The sequence below is a fragment of the Corvus cornix genome, chromosome 4 (genome assembly GCF_000738735.6).
Source record: "Corvus cornix cornix isolate S_Up_H32 chromosome 4, ASM73873v5, whole genome shotgun sequence".
NCBI classification, from domain to species: Eukaryota; Metazoa; Chordata; class Aves; order Passeriformes; family Corvidae; genus Corvus; species Corvus cornix.
In genome coordinates, this window is record NC_046334.1 from 69,749,514 (window position 1) to 69,771,008 (window position 21,495).

Consider the following 21,495-nt stretch of genomic DNA (forward strand, 5'->3'; position numbering starts at 1 on the left):
TAAAGCATCTCACAGAGTTATTAAAGTTAGAGAAGACCTTTAAGATCACCAAGTCCAACCATTAACCAAGGACAACCCCCACGTTCACCACTAAACCACACCTCCAAGCGCCACATTCACACTTGTTTTGAACACTTCCAGGGATTGTGACCCCACTACCTCAACAACTCTTTCCATGAAGAAATTTTCCCTGATATCCACTCTAAGCCTCCCCTGGCCCAGCCTGAGGCCGTTCCCTCTCCTCCTGTCCCTGTTCCCTGGGAGCAGAGCCCAACCCCCCCCCGGCTGCCCCCTCCTGTCAGGGACTTGTGCAGAGCCACCAGGTCCCCCCTGAGCCTGCTTTGCTCCAGCCTGAGCCCCTTTCCCAGCTCCCTCAGCCTCTCCTGGTGCTCCAGACCCTTCCCCAGCTCCGTTCACTTCCCTGGCCATGCTCCAGCCCCTCAATGTCTGTCTTGCCATGAGGGGCCCAAACTGACCCCAGGATTTAAGATGCCTCAGCAGTGCCACACTTCAAAAACGCATCCAATTCTTCATCAAAGATTCTGGTAGCATTGAGCTGCCCATCACTCTAGGAGAACTATTCCAGCTTGTATTTATTTTACTGTTTATTTTTAGTTTCTATTCACTTATTATTTCATTTTTAAGCCAGATTAAAAAAAACCCTTCGCTACAAGACAACCTCTTGCTGATCTACAAACATACACTGGTTAAGACCATAATACCTCTTAACTTACTACAGTTACTACTACTCCTGCAAATACCTACTCCAAAATCCCTGCTGAGGGTGTTTAGTGTTTGGATGTTTTACTTTCAGGGTGTGAATCCCATATTCGAGTTTAGTTTAGATTAGAATCGTGAAATATTATTTACACTGTAAGTGCTACCAGAAATAGTCTCAAAATCTACACTGGCAGCAAATTTAAGGCAATTTCTTTTTAATTGATAAGCCTTTTTACAGAGGAAATGCACCCAAAGTCTTTAGGCTTCCACTACAAGACAAAACCGCAGTAATTCACATAATTCTTCTCTGATCTCATTCCAATTTGTCAACACCTTTTTTGAGAAGGGGGAATCCTTCCAATAATAATCTCATTAACAAACACTATGTTACAACAATAATAATGCCTAAATAAAATTTACTTTACACTCAGCAGCTGATGCATTTAAGGATCATTTTATCACGTTGTAATGAGCTCACATTCAGTTGGATATTTGAGCAGCTATTTTGAAGTTGCTGCATAACAAACCATACCAAGACCCTGCTCATACAGTATGTGACTAAAATTCTTTATTTTAGTACATTTGATTCACATTTAGTGATATGAAAAAAATTTTTTCCAGTTTCCTCCCTGTTAAAGCACTGCATTTGTATGACAAAAATATCCTAGACTTAGAACCATTCCAGTTATATAAATTATTATATTAGCATTTGTATCTGCTGCAGTACTTCTGAAGTCTTTAATTTAACTACTGAAAAAATGTGTCAAACACTTTCAGCAAATGAAAGTTTATGATATCAACAAGAATTTCTTTATCAGCTAAAATGAAAATCCATTTCTTGTTTTGTATCAATGCCACTGCCTTTTAACTGTGCAATCATCTTTTAAAACATGACGTGATATACTTACCCTGCTTTAATAGGCATTTTTAACATAAAAGAAGACAAATGCAACTTGATAATATATTTGTTGACCCCGAGAAATTTTGGAACTGACAAGTTCACAAGATATTCTGAGAAAAAACCCAAAACACAGAACTGCTTTTCAAGCAAACTGGGGAAAGATCACCTAAAAATGCAACCAAAGCAAATTTTCCCTCAAAACCTTTATATGTTCCCCTTCTACAGGGATGACCCAAATTAAATCAACAGGACTGTTAGGAACCTGCTGAGCTGTGGATTTGAGGACATGAAAAAGGCTCATCTCAGTTTCACCAGGCCTCTCTATGCATCATCAAGGACACAAGCAGAAGAAAAACACTTCAATAATTAGTTTGATCTTCTTGATTAGAGTTTGGAAATCCCAGGCAAGAACATTTTCTGAAAAGTCTTCCATGAAAGCTGCCAGAAAACCATCTGCAAGAATAGAACTGGGTTGGAAAGCTGTCTAGACAAGTTCCAAACATACTATTTCAGGATACAGGATGGAGACAGGATCAGGACACTCCTGGGCTCCAGCAATGAAACTGCTTGCACTAATTCTTCCCTACACTTACAGGAAAGAGTCAGCCAGGCTGGACAGGGCTTGGAGCAACCTGGGATAGTGGAAGGCATTCCTGCCCCTGGCAGGGGGTTGAACAAAGTGATTTTTCAGGTCCCTTCCAACCAAACCACTCTGTGAAGAAAATTATTTTGTCCTTATCACAGAAAGACAAAAACACTTCCTGGTAACCTTGAGCCACTAAAAATTGCCTAATGATGAAGAAAATTGAAGAGTTATCCAACGCGTGGAAAATCTAGCATTTAATACAAAGAATTACAAATTAGAGCAGGTTCATTTTAGCCATGAGCTTTTTCAGTCACAGCTTACTGCACACCTAAGATACTCCCAGCACAATCTGCATTTCCAGCTACAATACCAGTGACAAATTATCTCACCATCTTTCCACATTGGCTTGTGCAGCAGGAGAGGAAAAAAAGCAGCCATCATACTGCATTGCTCTAAGAATCATTATTCCATAAATGCAGAAGATGGGAGTAATGGAGGAGACCTAAACCCCTCTGAGTCCTGCTCTCCCCCCTGCAAACGCCAACCTGCACATGGACGAACTCCAAAGTACAAACACATCCATAAACACCTCTAACAGTGAAGAAAACGGGAGGCACAGACTGACAAGGTCCAGACCTTACAGGACACTGTGTACTATAAATACCCTGCAGCTTTCAAGCACAGGAGAGTAAAAACAGAAAAGCCAAAATGTAGCAAAAGGTTCTCCTAGACAGCACGAAGTCTCCATGCTGACAAGATCCCAACTAGAGCAGGCAGAGAGGCACGGATGCTACTGAATCCAATGGCAAAGGAGAAACAGGGATGGCCAGAGCACAGCAGATGCTTCTTGAAGAATCCAATGGCTGAAAAAACAGGCTGAAGTAAAAAGGCAGCTGGGAGTTTTCAGTTCAGAAATTATTTTAAACAATATATTGCACAAACCTAGGACAAGAGGAAACGGCCTCAGGTTGCGCCAAGGGAGGTTTTGATTGGATATCAAGGAAAATTTCTTCACTGAAAGGGTGGTCAAGCACCAGAACAGGCTGCCCAGGGCAGTGGTGGAGTGCCCATGCCTCCTGTGGATGTGGCACTTGGGGACATGGGTCAGTGGTGGTGGCCCTGGCAGTGCTGGGAGAACAGTTGCACTCAGTGATCCTAGAGGGTTTCTCCAACTTGACTGTATGATTCTATAATGCTGGAGAAAGCAAGGAGGATTCTCTTCCTATTCAATATAATAACTGCATAAAAATGTTTAAAGTTCAGTTTCAGATAAAATAGTTCCATATTCCTTTCCTGATATGATTTTACTTTGTCTCCCCAACATGAACAGCCATCACCTAATCCATGCTAGGTACGGCTGGGGCACAGTCCAACCTCCCATGCTCCCAGAAACACTACAGACTTGGGACTATTCTGACAGAAAGAGCTTAAACTAAAATTAGTTTCACTATTGGGAGAATGGTCCTGTCCAGGTTAAAAAAAAAAATTAAATAATATTGACCTAATATTGACCTTATTATACAACTGAATTGAGCTTGAATCATCAAAAAATAAACCCTTATCATTCATTTCCCCTTAGGTCTGTCTTGAAGCGACTTCAGCTGAATCCAGGTATCAAATAAAGAAATTGCTGGAGAATTCAGTGCAAATACTAAAAGAAGTTCAACAGGTATCAGGCATAAAGTGCTCCACCACCCACTTTTTCACAAACTTGTTTGAAACATGCAAAGACATTCACCAACCCTCCAAAAGTAAAGCTGGGCTTCAAATGCAGCTGACAAAACTAATAAATAATATATTTCCCATGGAAAACAGCACACCAGATTTAGGGTTCAAATACAAGAAAACCAGCGTTCACCAAATGTAAATAATATCCAGTGAACTGGAATGGTTGGAAATATGGTATGGAAATATTTTTTTAGGATAATATAGAAATTAGTCCATTTTCCAAGCACGCTGCACAAGGGATTGGATTAGTCCCAAGTTCATGAATAATAACATCAACCAAGATTATTATGACTTTCTAAATAAACTGCACGAAATAAAAGTATCTGGAATTTTATCTAATGACTTATTTCATAGGTATAGGCTCTTAATTTTACTGAGTGATGCTATTATTTTAAAAAAATGCAAAATCATTAATCAATAATTTTTGTCTGCCTTATGAAAGACTGTTGCTTCCTTTATGATGCTGTAACTGGCATCTTAAATTTATTGGGAAAAAACCCACCACACATGCACTGCAATTCAGAACTGTCTCTTCCTAGCAAATCTAGAAGGACAAAAATGTGTCATACTGAAGGAAAACAGAATCAGTCATGAACAATCTGCAACAGGAACGCTCACCATTATTTGTGCTGTTGTTAAAACTCTGCAATAATAAATAACAGCCCTAAATAAAGATCCTAAAAGGCACAACTGCTGCATGGCTCTGGGAATAAAGGCACAGTTAAAATAAAATGGCCACACTGCTATTTAAAATTCCCAGGCCAAACTAATGAAAAGAACCACAGATTGACATTAGAAAATTTAAGCCTTAGCACAAGAGCAAATCTCATCTTCAAAAACTCAACACAGCTCCTTCATCTTTTCATCCATGTGTACATATATGATTATTTTTTGGTGTTTTTCCAAAAACAATTGCATGGATGGTGCTGGTTTATAGTTGGCATTTATTTGTTTTTTTCTTTTCCTTTCATATATAGCTTGTGTTCATAACCTATTTAACTAGCACTCAAAACCACCAGAAACAAAAAATATCCCCTGACTCCTTATGGACAACTTCCAAAAGTCTTACTTTTGAGCTGTACATAAAATATCGTGTAATTGCAGTTAAAACCTTCCTAAAAATGTAATTCTTTTTTCTTAGGAAAACCACCCACGGTGTAACAAATAAAATTGCAATCCACTTGGTTACTGTGCAGGAAGGTTGAGAGTAATAAGCAGCAACACTTGAGAATATGTTTTAGTTATTTATTTCCTTATAAAAATGCCACAGAATCAAAAATTGTAACATTTGTAGCTCAAAAAAAAAGGTCAGAAAACAGAAGCAGCAATAAATACAATTATCTTATGCTTTTAACTAATTGTGACACTAAAGCCAGAGAAAAGAAACACATTTCAATTAGTAATTTCAACACTGCGGAGAAAAGAAATTCTAATAATTTTTTCCAGCATGTATGTCTTAGAAAATCTCAGTAAAGGCAAGTTAATAAAAGATGTGACAGGTCCTACCTGCTACTCTTCCAACATGGCAACAAGCACTGGGAACAGGGTACCCCAGCAAGCACCAATCCTCTCCCATCTCTGACATCCACACTAAGTTTTAATTAGTTTGCTTGTTCAGGGCTTCCGAGAATAAATGCAGGTCTGCCATTTCTAATGCTTTCTCATGATCAGCTAATGGATTTTCAGAGGGGTTTTTTTTGCCTCCAGCTCAGACAATCCCTCTTGTCTTATAATTTCTTCTAAATCAGTTCCTAGGTTATCCATATTTTCTCACCTGGAACACTAACGAGCTTGTCTAAAATTCACTTTTAATGCACTGTTCTCTTCCCCTGACTCGCTGAGGTGTTCTTTTTCAAACCCACATCACATTTCTGCATTACTCTCCAAAGTATCAGTACAAACCAGTGGATGTGCCATCATCTGGAAATCTGTCAGTCGTGCTTATACATACACTGAGTTCAGAGTCTAAGTTCAAAGATACAAAGGACTAAATTTGCATTTCTGCAGCCCTAAAACTTGTCTACAACAATTTCCAGTTTTTCTAGCCTTGTCCAAAATCATACACAGCTTGCAGAACAAGAGGGTGCTCTGAAATATTCAAATGTGAATGCCAAAATAAAGCACAAATTTGTCCTGGTGGTGCTGGAAATCACACTATCAGGCAAATTTTGGCTGTAAGGGACTCAGGATTTCATCTGCTCCAAACTGCTGATCAAAACTCCTCTACAACTCTCTGACAGGAGGTTGTGGCAAGGTGGGGACTGGCCTCTTCCCCCAGACAACCAGCAAGAGAACGAGAGGACATGGCCTTGAGCTGTGCCAGGGGAGATTCAGGGTGGAGATCAGGAGGAATTTACTCTTGGAAAGGGTGGTCAGGCATTGGATCTGCCATGGGAGGTCTGGAGTCCCCATCCCTGGAGGTGTCTAAGGAAGGACTGGACGTGGCACTCAGTGCTCTGGGCTGGCGTCAAGGTGGGGATCAGTCACAGGTTGGACTCGATGATCTTGGAGGGCTTTTCCAACCTGAATTATTCTGTGGAAGTAGGACTGCCTTCAAAGGTTGCCCAGGAACTTTAGCAGCAAAGTTCTGCTGCCTTTTGGGGCCATTAAATCTCTCTCTTCTATTCAGTGACCTATTTCAATGACTCACAGAAGAACTTCCCATCTCTATGATCTCCCTGTTAAGCAGCTCATTTGAATCCACAAGTGGACTTCAGAGCTCAAACTGAATGGGATTAAATACCTATCTATTTATTTACTTATTTGCCAAGATAAAGTTTCAAATTAGATATTCTCTCTCTCTCAGGAAGGAAATTGCTTTGAAACTTTTTAAGGAGATCCCAATCTTTGCCCGCGGAACGTGCACTTGGCATCTTCTGGAGGCTGCCGCTGCACAGGCAGATTGCAATCGAAGCCCCAACAGAGGTAAACAAGAGACTATTCCCGACTTGACCAGACTGCAAATGCAATTTCAGGCAGAAAAAAATAAAAAGTCTTTAAAACTGGGATGATCGTTAACTTATCTGAGAAAAACAGAGCAGCTGAATAACTTCAGCTAAAAATGCAACAGATAAACACACTCTGAAGGTAACACATTTTTCATCGTGGAGCTTTCGTGATTATGCTTGTGTGGCTCATATAAAACACGTTTTAGTCAAACATACTCCACTGGAATCAAAGCAGAGGGAAATAAGTAAAACTACTTATTTCCTTAATATAAGAAATAAAATTACATGTTCAAAAGGGGGGTTTTATTTATTCCTATTATCTAGAAACCTATGAGAAGAATAAATCAGAATGGAAATATTCATAGAAGTTGAATAAAAGAATAGCCTAACATTTCTCTACCCTCTCTAGACAGCACTTTATTTTCTCTACTCTCCTTGACAGACTGCTAAAATAGAAATACATTGTTTCTCATCAAAATACAATCTTGGGAACATGAGTTTTTATCATTAAAGAAATCCACGTCCTGTAGCTCAGCTTGTGATTTCTTGATTTACATTTGCTCAAGCGTGCTATCAAACAAAGGTGTAGCTGAGCCCAAAGTTAATCCAGCACCTGGTGAAACCATGAAGCTACAATGGTACTTTCCCTTCTGGACTGATGTTTCCTCTTCTCTGGGCAAAGCAGTCAAAAGTAAAGCTAAAGGAAAACAGGAAATTCCCTCACAGAGGACCCAGTAACTTGGGTTTCACATCAGAGTTTGGTGCACAGAAGTTTCACTTGCTGTGCCAACACCAGTACCAGAATAATGGAGAGCTGGTAACCTCATTTTCAGCTGATTTTACAGTGAATTCGGGATTTTAGTCTGTCTTTCATATCAAGAGCAAAATTATCAAGGTTTATAACGAAAGTTAATTACTATGTTATTGCCAGCTATGTGGAATGAAAGAACTCTCTGCCTCGAGTCTGTGAAGTTGTGTACATGGTTAGAGACTTTCATGTGCAGAATAATTTGTAGAGAAATAACATAATTTTTTTTCAAAAACAAAGAAAGACATCCAGATGTCATTTCTTTGGGAAGTGACTCACTCAAAGAGCAGAGGAACCATACAGAGACATCATTTTAGGGGAATTAAAGAAGTAGCTTACCATTATTAAGAGCAACTCAGAAACAGAACAGCACCGGGTCTCTACCTATACTCTTAATGATGGCAGGACAAAATGAAACAGGTTTTAACAGTTTCTGTAATTTGGATGGTTGGTTTTGGTTTGTTTCTATTTTGAACCTGTCTTTCAAAGTGAATTAACAAACCAGGAGCACGTGCTCAGTCAGATACCTATCTTAGATCGGCTGTTCCATAACTTTCTAAATTGCTTTATATGACAGACATAAGTAAATAGTTGTTGCTACTGTACTCCTGCTCATATTTTGAGACTATAAATTATTTAGAACAAGAGCCTCTAAACATGTTTGAACAGAGCTTTCCAACAGAGATCACGAACAAAAACTGCTCATGTTTTTATTATCCAACACTATTAAGATAATTATGTAAAAAGAGTAAATACAGCATCAGGCTGAAGGAAGAAACAAAACAAACCAAAGATACTTGCCTGGGTAACAAGTGGCTCCAATAGTCTCTCTACTGTGAGAGTCCTGATTTCCAAACTTTTGGGGTCCCATTTCAAAATGATAGGTGACGTTGCAGAAGTCATACTCCCTGGAACAGATAAAATTACGTAACACGAAAATTATTAGTGCAAGATCCACATACTGAATATCATTTATTTAAAGAATAAATACATATATCCACATATAAAATACTTCTCCATAATCTCACTAAGGTTCCTCTACTCCCAAGAACTCCGAGTGCACCACTGCTACATCCAAAGAGTGCTTAGACATTTATATTCAGGATTTTTTTACTCCTGTACCTCCAACATCACAGCAGACAGATGTGTCCTGAAGGAACCACATCCCATGGAGGGAACAGGCAGGACCAGGTGTATCCTGAAGGACTCCATCCCACAGAGAGAACCCAAACTGGAGCAGGGGAAAAGTGTGAGGAAGGAGCAGGAGTGTTATGAACTTACTACAACCCCCATATCCCCCTGCATTGCTCAGAGTGGGAGAGGCAAGGAAGCAGAATACTCAGAAATGGAATAAAACAAATTCAACAACTCTGTTGAGATTTTTGAATCAAACTTCTCCACAGTATTCAGCATTTCTTAATTTTCCATCAAAAAGAGAAGGACTCATTTAAAGCCAAAACAGATTCTGCAGACCACCTTAGGCTTAAAAGCTTAAACAAAGCCCAAAATGAAGACGACAGCAAATTGCTGTCATTGTATTTCCCATTTCAGGTTTTCATGCCATTTTCTAGATAGTTGACTTCATTTTTAGAATTCCACATACAGAGAAGTCCAGCTGTCAGGTTGTAAGAGCCATCCAATGCACCTCATTGCGCTGGACAGTGATTTAAGTATTTGGTGACAAGAAAAGCCACATATAAATTAACTTGTCCACCAAACACAAGAAGACAGAAAAATCTAATGAGAAAAATGTTCATTTTAAATAATTATAATTTAAATATTTCCCTTCATTTTAAAATTAAAATGAAAGATTAGAAGTCCCATATACCATGAGAACACTTAACAGGTAAAGACAAACCAGTAATATCATATTGGACATTGTGTGAGATTTAAGTCAAGCCCCTCTGTATACAATATCCCAAAAGTTTTAAATTGTTTTCTCCAGAAAACAATTTTAGTATTTTTAAGTTAGTAACTTTAGTATTTTAATTTAGTATTATGAAATTAACAAATAAATAAATGAATGAATTACCACCATAATTATGGGAACAAAATGGAAAGAAATTCAGCTATTGCCTCTTGAATCACAATCCACTTCATGAAGCACAATTCAGTAAGGTAGTTACTCAGGATTTAGCAGCATTATCCAGTATATACAAAATAAATTCTACTGCTCTGCTCAGGAGGATGTCTTGAGTAATCACTATCAATCAATATAAACAGGCTGGTGAGTCTCTGCAAAATTCATTCATAGGCTGTAAAAGATTCTCACTGGGTTAAAACTCTTGCTCAAAAACAGAGGCATATCAGAACTCCCTAATCAATGTATTTATAAATCACATATAAAACCACCATTAGCCTCCCCTCTCTTGCAAACATTTGGTAACAGAATTATCAGACAATATCTAGCGAGTGCTAAAATCACTATTATTCAGTTTCCACTCTTCCACAAAAACCCATTAGGTTTCATGTTTTACAGTGCTGAAAACACCCAGACGTGATTAAAGAAAACTGAGGCAGTTTCTAGTTGCTGTAAACATGGTTGATGTGGGAGCCATCATTTTTCCAACAGACAATATTTAATTATCTTTCCGAGCCTGTTTCTCTTTTATATAAAGTTGGTTGCCACTCCAGTTGGCTTCTGGAATTCAAAAAATAAGTCTGAAGCAGACAATTATTCTAATTGGTTAATTGTAACTTATGATACTTTCAAATATGTCCCATAGTCTTTCTCTTTACTAAGCACACTTTTCCTCACCAACTATTAACATGAGTATTCAAACATACACTTGTCATATTTCAAAAATAATTCCAAAGCTGTACCACAGTCCAGAGCCTACAAAAGCAAGTTAATTTCAGTGGATGGCAGTCATGCAGGTGATACTAAAAATAACCTGGATGATCAGATATTACATCCCAGAATACGGCCTCAGGTTCAACCTTTACTAAAAAATGAAACAAATATCCTTCAGAACTCAATATGAAAGGGTGAGCAGGGCTTTCAAACAGAAAACAGCACATGCAGGAAAAAACCTTATTAAAAACTTATGACTGTTTTTCATTCGGAGTCAAATCTACACCACAACAGCAAATAAGGAAAAAAAAAAAGTCAAATTAATGTATTTTTCTCAACATTCCTTCAGCTGCTGTCACAACAGCAATTTTAAATGACAAGACTAAAACGAAGTTACCTGACCAAGTGTGTATGTAAGAATAGATGGAATATTTCTTCCTTGCAATTTCTACATTGAACTTCCTACACCAAACAGGCTAACAGGGACGGCTCAGTTGGACAAAGCACAGGATACTAAGAGTATTTTATGACTATTGGACCAAATATTCCCCAAAAGTAGCTTTAAGTACTCCACTGATAGGAAATATAAGTTAACAGTGCTGTAATAATACTGCTATAGAAGTATACAGATACTTCAGTCCTAAACCTGAAACTAGCTCCAGACTTTTTTCAAGAATATATTTTAGGAATTCTATTGCCTGTGTTTCTTCTTCCTTGAGCAAGTGCCAAAATGTCTCTTATTCTAAGCTTTTAGCTTTTCCTAAATACAGCAATACAGAAATGTCTCTATCCAGCTCAGTAATGTTCAGTGTGAGCATTTGTTTAGCCAGTCTGTCTTCAAAGCCTATCTGTAAAGAAAACAAGTATTTACTTTAGCAAATACTAACAAATATTTACTTGAACAAGTGGAATCAAAATCCACGTCAGTAGAATTCTCCCTTACATAACAGTCCCTAAAAGTCTAAACCCCATACCACCCTTACCACCAGCCTTTTCACACAGCATCATTTTACTTTTTGGAACATCCTACGAACCCAAAATGTTCTGCACGTGGAATTGTTTGTCTATCACACTACAACTCCCTGTTTTCCTCCACAACAGATCCACTCCGTGTGACTTACACAGCAGTGCTTTTTCTGAGGGTCAAAGCCGCTCACAAGTGACAGCTCATTTCTGTGCTGCAACTTCAGTGTAAGAGTAAAAATATTTAAAATCTACAAGCAAATACAACGTTTGCTGAAGCAAAGTGATAAGTTTTTAGAAATATAAACATTGCCAGTCTTGAACAGGCCTCCAGCTGTTAGTCCAGCTCACATCTGCAATGCAGACATGAAAAGACAGATGGTAAACATTTCATCCTGAATAAATTAAAAACCCTTTCTACCTGACTCATAGCAAAGCCGTAGGATTAATCAGTTGGCAAGAGTAGACTGGCAATGCTGGCAGCACAAGTCTGTACTTCCAACACTCTATTTGCTACTGGAAGGCAAAAAATGATATTCATTGGTGAAAGAAAGATGTCTAGCAAGGTAGACAATCAGTAAGGCGAGAGGAGCCAAAAGGCAAAATAGTAATAAGCCAGCCTATGTTTCCAAATAGTAGATTTAAAATACTAACTTTCTAATACTAGATTTTTAGTATCTAATGCTTCAAGGCATTTATATGGACTACTAGAGAAAATATGCTTTACAACTGATTCTCCCACACCAGTCACCACCCCGGACTGCAGCCCCCATGTCCAGATCAAAAGGGCACTTCCACACATGCCTTAAACACACCTGATCTCCCAGCTCAGCCCTTCCTGCATGTTTCTACCCTTCTCCTTTAGTAACAGGGCTGTGAATTCCACCAGGAACAGAACCTGGCTGAACACTAACCAACCCTACAGAAGGAAAACAAGTGCTCAGCTCCGTGCCTGGTTTTGAAGCCACATTCATGGCAGCACAGGTCACAACCAAAGCTCTGAGAAGAGCAGCAGAGGTGGAGGACAGGGCAGCTCCTCCAGACACAAACTGGTTTAAGATGAGTTAAAAACTGAACAACACAGTCTGCACTTCCTCAGTTCACATCTGAAGATTGAGAACCACGTCAAAACAAACACCTCTCTGCACAGAGACAGACTTCTGGGAGGAATAAGGAATTCCTTCCAGCAGGATCCACAATCTCCTGAGACAGACAGAAAAAAAAAAATCTGACTGATTTCACAGACATTTATGCGCTTCACTGGGAGATGGAAATCTAAACACATGAATGGTTATACCCCTGAGTCTGCCTACGGAGCGTAACAGTGTTTAGGGATGCACGAGCTGGCTCCGGAATAGCTCGCACAGGTACAGGGGAGGCTGAAGCACAGGACAAACCAGCTGTATATATATATATATATATATATGTATATATATATATATAAATCTGGTGGTATATATAGCCAAGATTCTATTCCCTTACATTTATCTGCAGTATTGAGCAATGCAGTTGCACCTCTGCTCTGACCTGAGCAGCAGAAAGTGTAGCTGCAAGAGCTCTGATACTCAAGGGAGCCTGGTTTCCAGCACAATTCCCAACCCCTTTGTCCATTCTCTGTCTCTACTCACACAAGAATACAAACAGAGACAGAACGACAAAAAGCAGGAGGGCGTAACAATTGCCAGGAAAGGAAATAAAGCGGAAGTGCTAAGAGGACAGAGACTTACAACAAGGAGTAGAAATGCAACGAGAAAGGGAATAGAGAACATGCCTTTCTGCAGATAAAAAGCTCTTAACATTAGTCAATGACAGACCAGCACAGCCTCCAGCGGATCTGGCCGAAACAATCAGAGCTCAAACGGGCAGTTCCTATCACCCAGCTTAAAAAAACGAAGAAAGGAGAAAGTAAAAAAATAATAAACAGAGCAGGATGGTTTGGAGGATTATAAGGAATATCCATCTCCACACTTAAACAACTTCTTGACATACTTGTTTATTTTGTTTCATGAATGTGACTCTTCTCTCTTCTTTCCTAAAACTTCGGCAGGGAAGAAACAAGCCAGACTAAACCTTTAGGCCCCACTCTCAAGCTTAACCACGCAGAGAATTTTTAATTTGATCTTTTCTAAGCTCTCAACTTCCTTTCGGATTCACAGCCCTCTCCCCTTCTGCTAACCCTCCACCTCCACAGTGGGGCAAGATTCTGCTTTGGCCTCAACAAAACAAAGTTCTTAAATGGAAGCAGCCCATGATGAAAACTCAGATTTCTAACTAGTAAACCACCAAGGAAGAAAGGAAAAGGGCTTTGCAAGGAAAAGACTACCTTGGCATCAGAGCCAGGGGGACAGAGACCATGGAGAGCCCCAACACAGGAACCGGCAAGCTAAAAAAAGACAATGCTGGAGTGATTCACATTTTTCAGTCATATTAACCAGCTCAATTGGAGACAACAGCCTATACCAAGACCTGCCTCAGACGTGAGGGCAAACTGCCTCCAGAAATCGAAGAGGCCCTGAAAAACTCCCAGGGAAGGCGCAAACACCAGCGTAAGGAGCAGAGTAAGAGAGATTCCACCCACACCCAGCCCGCTGCTGCCTCTGCTTCAACTGGAGAGAGAGAATGTACCTCAAAATTCTGTGCAAACCTTAACTGCATGCAGTGTCCAAATCGTTTTTATCTACTATATGGCTCAGAAAAATAACTCTACTTTAAGGGCTCACACACCTACAGCTGCAGTTTGAGTGCCTGTTTGGGCTCTCTCATCATTCAGCACTCAGGTGAAGTTTATTATTTAGAAGATCTGCACTCCAGGGGGATGTTATATCCAATATTCAATTCTTAAAATACCTAAATTCCCAATGGTTGGTTCTCCATGAGGAGCCTGGTGATTTAGGGAGTGCTATCCCTAGGAAGGATGAAAAATACGGTTGTTTGCATTTGTTTGCTTTAATAAATATTAGGGGTAGAATCACGTGAAAAGTAATTTACTCCAATACAAGTAAGCAGTCAAAGTGCTTGAAAGCTGCTTTAAACAGCCATACACAAAATTCCTATATTCAAATCATTTATCTTGCATTTCTTACACAAGCATGCTTTTTTTCCTCTGAGCAACTTTAACAGTCAAGGCAGGGGAGTTTCCCAAAAAGCTCAGTGAAACAGAAGATTTTAAGGAATCTGTACCACAGGGCAGCCCAGGCCTCAGAAGAAGCTGTCCTGTCTCTTCTGTACAACCACGGATTTTCCCACAAATCGCTCTGTACTCACACAGCTCCTCAACACCTCCTAATAGAAGTCCTCTCACAGCTCTGGACGTGATCAAAGCCTCTGAGCTCAGTGCTGCTGGGAGGCTGGTTCATGTAGGGTCATGCTGCAAGCCCAGGGAAACCAAATCATTTTAAATCAGGTCCTCGGCGCAGATCCGACGCTCTGCCTTCTCTCTCCATCACATTTTCCCCCAAATGATGCAAATTTCTACATGTAGCAAAGTAATATCTGAGTAAGACAGTTAAATTGCTGTAGATATGCTGAATTTACAGAAATGACCTTCCTTTTTTAGCAGTAAACCCGTAACTTTTGAAACTTTTTTTTCTGCTTCTACTTAAGGCAACATTAATCACACACCTTGCAGGCAAAAAAAAATCCTAACATTTATTAATTTCTTCTGTTTGACTCTTTCCACAGTATGAACTTGGCATTAGCAATACCAGCTCACATTTCACAAAGGCAGAGAAGTATTAAGAATCTTTGGCTTAAATTAACACATTTGCTCCCCTTATAACACAGAATTAGTGTCTCAGGTTCCACCAATTCTTCAAAAAGTGTTCTTGAACTTAATCCTAACCATGACTTTTCAAGCTTCTGCTTCTGCATGTAGGGGTCATCCTTTCACTGAAAGAATCCTATTTACAATTCCTCATCCTTGGAAACTCCAATTAACCTTACCTCTGTATTACCCTGCAGCTGCTCTTCATTTCTCTGAGAGAGAACTCTTTATTCCAGGCAGATCAACCACTGCTGCCTCTAAATGAAACAATTGACAGTTTTTCCTATGGAGAGTCAAAGCTTTAGGGGGTTTTAAGCTTTTTTTAGTTTGGTTGGCTTTTTCAGGAGACTGTTTCCCTGCTGGTTTCACTAGAATGGCAATGCTGTATTAGCATCTCTACACACATTTCTCTTTCACTAAGCTTTAAATTATCTAATTACTCATCACTTTAATTAAGAGTTTTTTGCTGTTGTTCCTACAGGTGCAACACTGTTTTCCTGCACTGAGCTACAGACACAACCAGCCCAAAGCTTGTACAATTCCACTGGATGAGAAGAGTCTCCCCTTGCCCTTGGAAAGTCCACAAGCCTCCACACCACGGAGAAGGAGCTCTGCCATTTTCCAACTCCATAATTAACACATTAAATAGGATTGGTTTCAAACAACGCCCAGTGGAAGCACAGCTGATATTTTCCTCAGCAATTAATATCTGGGGTCATTATCCACCTCTCTGAACATTCCCACCAACCTCCAGATGTTCAATTGTCCTGTATCTGCATTTGTCCAGCTTCTCATCAATTGCCTCTGAGAAATTCCTAAAAATCTCAGAGGAATTCATCATCTAACCTTGTGTTCATTAAATCTGCTCTTCCTTTAAGCATTTTACAGAAAGTTGTTCTATCCCTAGAAAAACCTGTTCAGAATAGGCCTCATTCTGAGAGGAGCCAGGGGTACCATTCCATAATCATTTGCCACTAATCCAAACAAAGGACAAAGTAAAAATCTGCAATGATAGAACTAAATGCTAAGAATAAGAACTGAACTCCTTAATTCTGCTTGGTCACTTGTTACTGAAAACTTTCCTGATGCTGTTCTTATGCTGATGGATGTTTTAAATAAAGCACAGTGCATAGATTGCCATCCATGATGATATCCAAGAAGTTTTTTCTTCCCCAGCTGTGTGTTCAGAGGATTTGCTGCTGTTCTGTTAAGTCGGAAAAAACTGAAATACAATGTGGCATAAGAACTGCATCACCATTATATTCTCAACTGAATTAACTGAATTAAAGATAATAAAGCTCTGTGTTTCCTATTCAGAAAAGTCTTTTATTCAAAAGGATGTGATGCAATCAGGGAACATGTACAATTTTTAATGTAAAAGATGCCATCTCAAAGCTTTTAAAGAAGGCAACTTAAAAAACAAAAAAAAAGTAGCAGTTTCTCCCAAAACTGACACATGACTTTGGAAAAATGTCAAGAGAGAGAGATAAGGCTTCTAACACCTGACCGCTCTCTTTAATCCATTATACATTTGGACTAATCTTGATTTTTTTCTTATTTTTCTTGAGTATGCACAGTACTGAAGACAATCCAGAAAAGAAGCAGAATTATCTCAGAGCAATGCTGACAATTCAACATAAACCTCTTACAAAACAATGGGAGAAGCAGACACTTGAATATGTAACAAAGTACTACATGGGGGCAACAAAATTGAAGTTGGTATCATAGATTTACAGATTTTTATTTAAGAGAACTTTAGAAATCCTAAAACCAAAAAATAACCAGTTATTGTAACAGACTCCCTAGTCCAGGCCAAGTGAGTGAAAGCTGAAATTAAACAGCTTCACAGAAATTTCTATTTCTTCATAGAAATAAACAACTTTTAAAAGATTTTTAAATATGGAAAAAATATGTATGAGGAACAGGGACCTGAGATGGATTTTTCATCCCTGCTTATTTTAAATTCAGAACTTGACTGTCTCTCAGGTAAGGATAACTTTAAACAGAACTGACTTCATTAGAAGATACAGTGCATGACATGGAGGTGATTACAGTAATCACATCTCTTCCTTCCTGCAGGACACTGTCAACAAAAAATTTTAAAAAAGGCAAAGGATGGGATCTGGCTGCATTTCAAAAAGTTCTGTACAGCCATGCAAACACACTGAAGGTCATTTTTCAGTCCCCAACAAACAACCAGGTTTCCAGAAAAGTCAATTCACACGCTCCAGCAGGAACTAAACTGCTTTTATCCAACTGAATTCCAGACCCCTTGAACTCCAGCACTGAACACCACACAATCTACAGCACTACCTTCCATTAAGATAAGAAGCATACAGATTTAAGAGTCCCCACTAATTATAAATGTACTGGAGTGGGTCAGACAGGCCAGTGACATCGGGAGATTTATGCTCCATGGCAACACAATTCATGGAGCTGAAAAAGGCACTGGCACTGCCTGGTGCAATCCACTACCCATAAAATACAGAGAAGTGTTTGATCATAGATTGGACATGTTGGAGGTGATTTGTTTTAAGAAATATTTCTCCAAGTAATGGGATTATTTACAGAGCTAGAGATGATATAATCACAGAATCACAGAATGGTTTGGGTTGGAAGGGACCTTAAAGCTCATTTTGTCCCACCCCCTGCCATGGGCAGGGACACTTCCACTAGACCAGCTTGCCCCAAGCCCAGTCCAACCTGGCCTTGAACACCTTTCCAGACAGAAAAATCACAATCTAGTGGCAGCTGATATTTACATTCCACATACACAGCAGTAGCATAAAAACCCACCATCACAGTAGTACATTTCCTCACCATACCAAATTTTTAAAGTTTCCTCCATAACGTCTTATTATGAACAAACCCAGTTTTCAAGACAGTAAATCTATTTGATTTGGCTCACATCCCTGTCTTTAATAACTCCAGTGTATGCTGCCAGCCATCACAACGATGCATGAATGTTCCTGGGCTTTAGTGGGGTATTTGCAGCAGAATTAAAGAAAAAGAAGCAGATAATTCAATAGTGACAAGTGTCATTGCAGTTTCTCTCCATTGCACAGGCATGGAAAGTATCCAGAATCACCATTTGTCCCATCAAGGGATGTTCAGCCTTTAAGCCTGAGTTCTTTTTTGTTTTGTTCCCTGTATCCCAATACCCAGTCAATAGGTGATTCTGCTGCCCTCACTAATCCATGGCATCCTATCACTTGTTCTGCTGCCATGTACAAAGCACTCTAAGCTTATCCCTTGTGGCTGTTTTGTTGTTGTTCACTTGGTTTTAACTACATGTTTACATCCCACTCCTTAAATTCCCTATTTGTCCTCACTAATTCCACTGTGCCATACTATTTCTTCAAAAATAATTCTTATCACTGCGGCTCCAGCTTTCTGCTGCCTGAGAACAGACTGATGGGGCTGTTTCTCATCTACTCTATTCTATTAATGCTCCAGTTTGCAACAGGAAATCTAATTTGTTATCATCAGCCCATATTTTTTGATTTCTGTGTAGGACTTGCAACTAAACATGTTTTTTGCCCACCTATTCCATGAAGGAATCAATCATCCTAAGGACAAGAGAGAGGTTTTTTTATCTGAGATGTAATTGTGTTGTCCTCTTAGCTTTAATTTGCAGTCCAAGACAACATAACCTGCAACACCTTTAGAACATAAATACCCTTTCAATAATCTTGTCCTTTACAAAGGCCCAGCATCATATTTTATGAAACCATTCTTGCCTCAGATTTGAGTTAATCAACATTTGAAATAGGGAGGGGAAAAAAAAACAACAAACAAACAAACAAACAAAAAAAAACCAACAAAGCCAAAACCAAACCAAATCAAACAAATCAACGAGAAAAACAACAACAACAACAAAAACCCACACAAAAACAAACAAACAAAAAATCCCCCCAAAACCCAAAAAACAAAACCAAAGAAAAAAAAACTTACTGGCAAACCAAATTTGGAGTTTTTTAGTTTTCCTCAGTCAACTGTGATACCCAAAGATGTGTTAACTCTACCAGCTAGAACTTCTACAGTCACCGTTCTAGAAATTTTCACAATCTTTTTTTTTTAGCTGCTGATATTTATGGTATGACCACAAGTGAATTAATTAAGTGAATTAAATTAATGCCACTACAGACTACATCTGCAACTGGTAACAGAATGAGAGAATTCCTCAGATTCATCACTGTGACTTTAATTGGGCCCTGTGTCAACCCCTACTTTGAGCCACATCTACTCATAGCCTTTCTCTCAATTAAGTGAACCAAAAACACTACAAGGGCTTTGAATTAGTAAAACTAGATTTTATTAGAACACAGCTTGACAATTACAATCGAGAAAATTCAGGAAGATGGAATCAAAATGAAAGGGATTTATGAACAAATGTATCTCCTTTCAACTGTGGCCTTCCAGGGTTGAGCTCTTCCTTTGGCTTTGCTCTCAACTCTAGCACTTTGAGGAGGTTTGTTGGGTACCAACATATTTTGCCATGTCTTTGACAGCCTGAAAAAGCCCATTTCCACCCCTGTTATAACACACGGGCAGGAAACCTGTTTGGGTGTCTGTTCATTACTCTTCAGAAGGCATCAGGTTTCTGGGAATGCTACAGGTTCCATTCTCCCTTCTGTATCTCTAGCTGCCTCCCTGATCCACCATACACAAAGAATTCAAACTATAGATAGTCCAACATTTATTATTTTCCTTTACTTTCATGTCCTTTCCTCTCCTCTTATGTTTCCAGGAAATCTAGTTACTGACAATAAATTAACTGATCTCAGGACTGAGTATTACTGAAATGCAAAATGCCAGCCCACAGGATTTGACCATTTACCTGTTCCTCCCTTCTTTCCTTCCAAACAAACAAGAGCCATAGAGCAGGATTGCTCTGAAGTTCTTACAATGGCAGTGGAAAAGATTAAATTTAATACTAATAGATGCAAAGTGATAAAAACCAGGAAGGACCAGGATCCTGCCTGCATACATAACGATGGACTCTGAATTGGTTATTAAAAACAGGAATGCAATCTGTGAATTATAATAGCTTTCTGTAAATGCCAGCTTAACACAGAGCAGCAATAAAAATAAAGTGAGGAATTATTCTAAAAGGGAACAAGAACAAACCAGAAAAGACCATTATGCCGTTATAAATCCATATCATTAATATAATTTAGCCATCACTTTCCTACAAAGAATATTGCAGAACAGAGGAATACACGGGCAACAAGGGCAGTCAAGGACTTCCACAAAAAACTACAGAGATTAAAAAGTCTTCATAGTGCAGAACAAAAGAAGACCTAAAATCATAGAAACATAGAATGTCCTGAGTTGGAAAGCACCCACAAGGATCATCAAGCCCAACTCCTGACCCTGCACAGGTGAATCCCAACAATCCCACCTGTGCCTGAGAGTGTTGTCCAAACATTCCTGGAGCTCTGGCAGCCTTGGGGCCATGCCCATTCCCTGGGGAGCCTGTTCAGTGCCCCAGAACCCTCCGGGGACAGAACCTTTCCCTAATAAAAACCTCTCCTAATAATAATAACCTGTAGTGTCATGGATAAAATTAAACAACCTCTTGCTTTTGTCTTTCCCAATGGGAAAAAAAAAAAAAAGAAAGTGTCAAAAAACCCCCAAAAACCTTTTGAAGTCATCCAGAAAGGTTTGGGAACTCCCTGTCATAGTGTACTACAGATGTGAGAAGCTTCCATCAGCTCATAAAGTACCTCAATTCGTTCATGACAGGGAACAGAAAGGGAAAACCCTATAAAACAAAAAAATCCCTAACAGACTGTCCCAAAGCTGCTGAGTTCAAGGCTGCCTGAGCCTCATAGAGAAGTCCAGGAAACCTACCAGGGAGTGCTTTCCTGCACTTTTTACTCAGAGGCATCAACCACTTCATCCCCTCATTAAATGGAGTATAAAACTGTTGACACCCCAGCCTACTGCCTACTCTGGTATAAAGAGCACGAGGACAAATCACTTGGAGACAACCTCCAGCAGATAAGGAAACCTCCAGGGTATGAGAGATTGGGCCAGCTCTTAGGAGGGAGATAAATCTACTTCTTTTCCTCTTCCTGTGTGATAAAGCAAGCAGGGCAGGGGGTGCCAGGCTGTTAGAGCAGGAATAGCTTTGCCCTGACAGGGAGGATCAGGAACCAAGTAAGCCAGCAGATCTGAGGGGAAACATGGAGATGACAGCTCCAATTTGCCTTTCAAGCATCAGCAGCTTCATTTACTAAAAGAGACACACAGAGAAACCATTCAGCTTAGCACAGAGG

General features: G+C 39.4%; 1 protein-coding gene across 3 annotated transcripts in view; it reads right to left on the reverse strand.

Annotated features, from left to right (window-relative positions):
* CTNNA2 (catenin alpha 2) overlaps nt 1-21,495 on the reverse strand; it is a 463,437-nt gene that overhangs the window by 398,471 nt on the left and 43,471 nt on the right. For all 3 annotated transcript variants that reach the window (XM_039550337.1, XM_039550338.1, XM_019287148.2), the window contains exon 2: nt 8,493-8,599. In XM_039550337.1, the coding sequence (XP_039406271.1) occupies nt 8,493-8,594 (102 nt within the window). In that variant the 5' untranslated portion in view covers nt 8,595-8,599. The remainder of the gene's footprint in view (nt 1-8,492; nt 8,600-21,495) is intronic.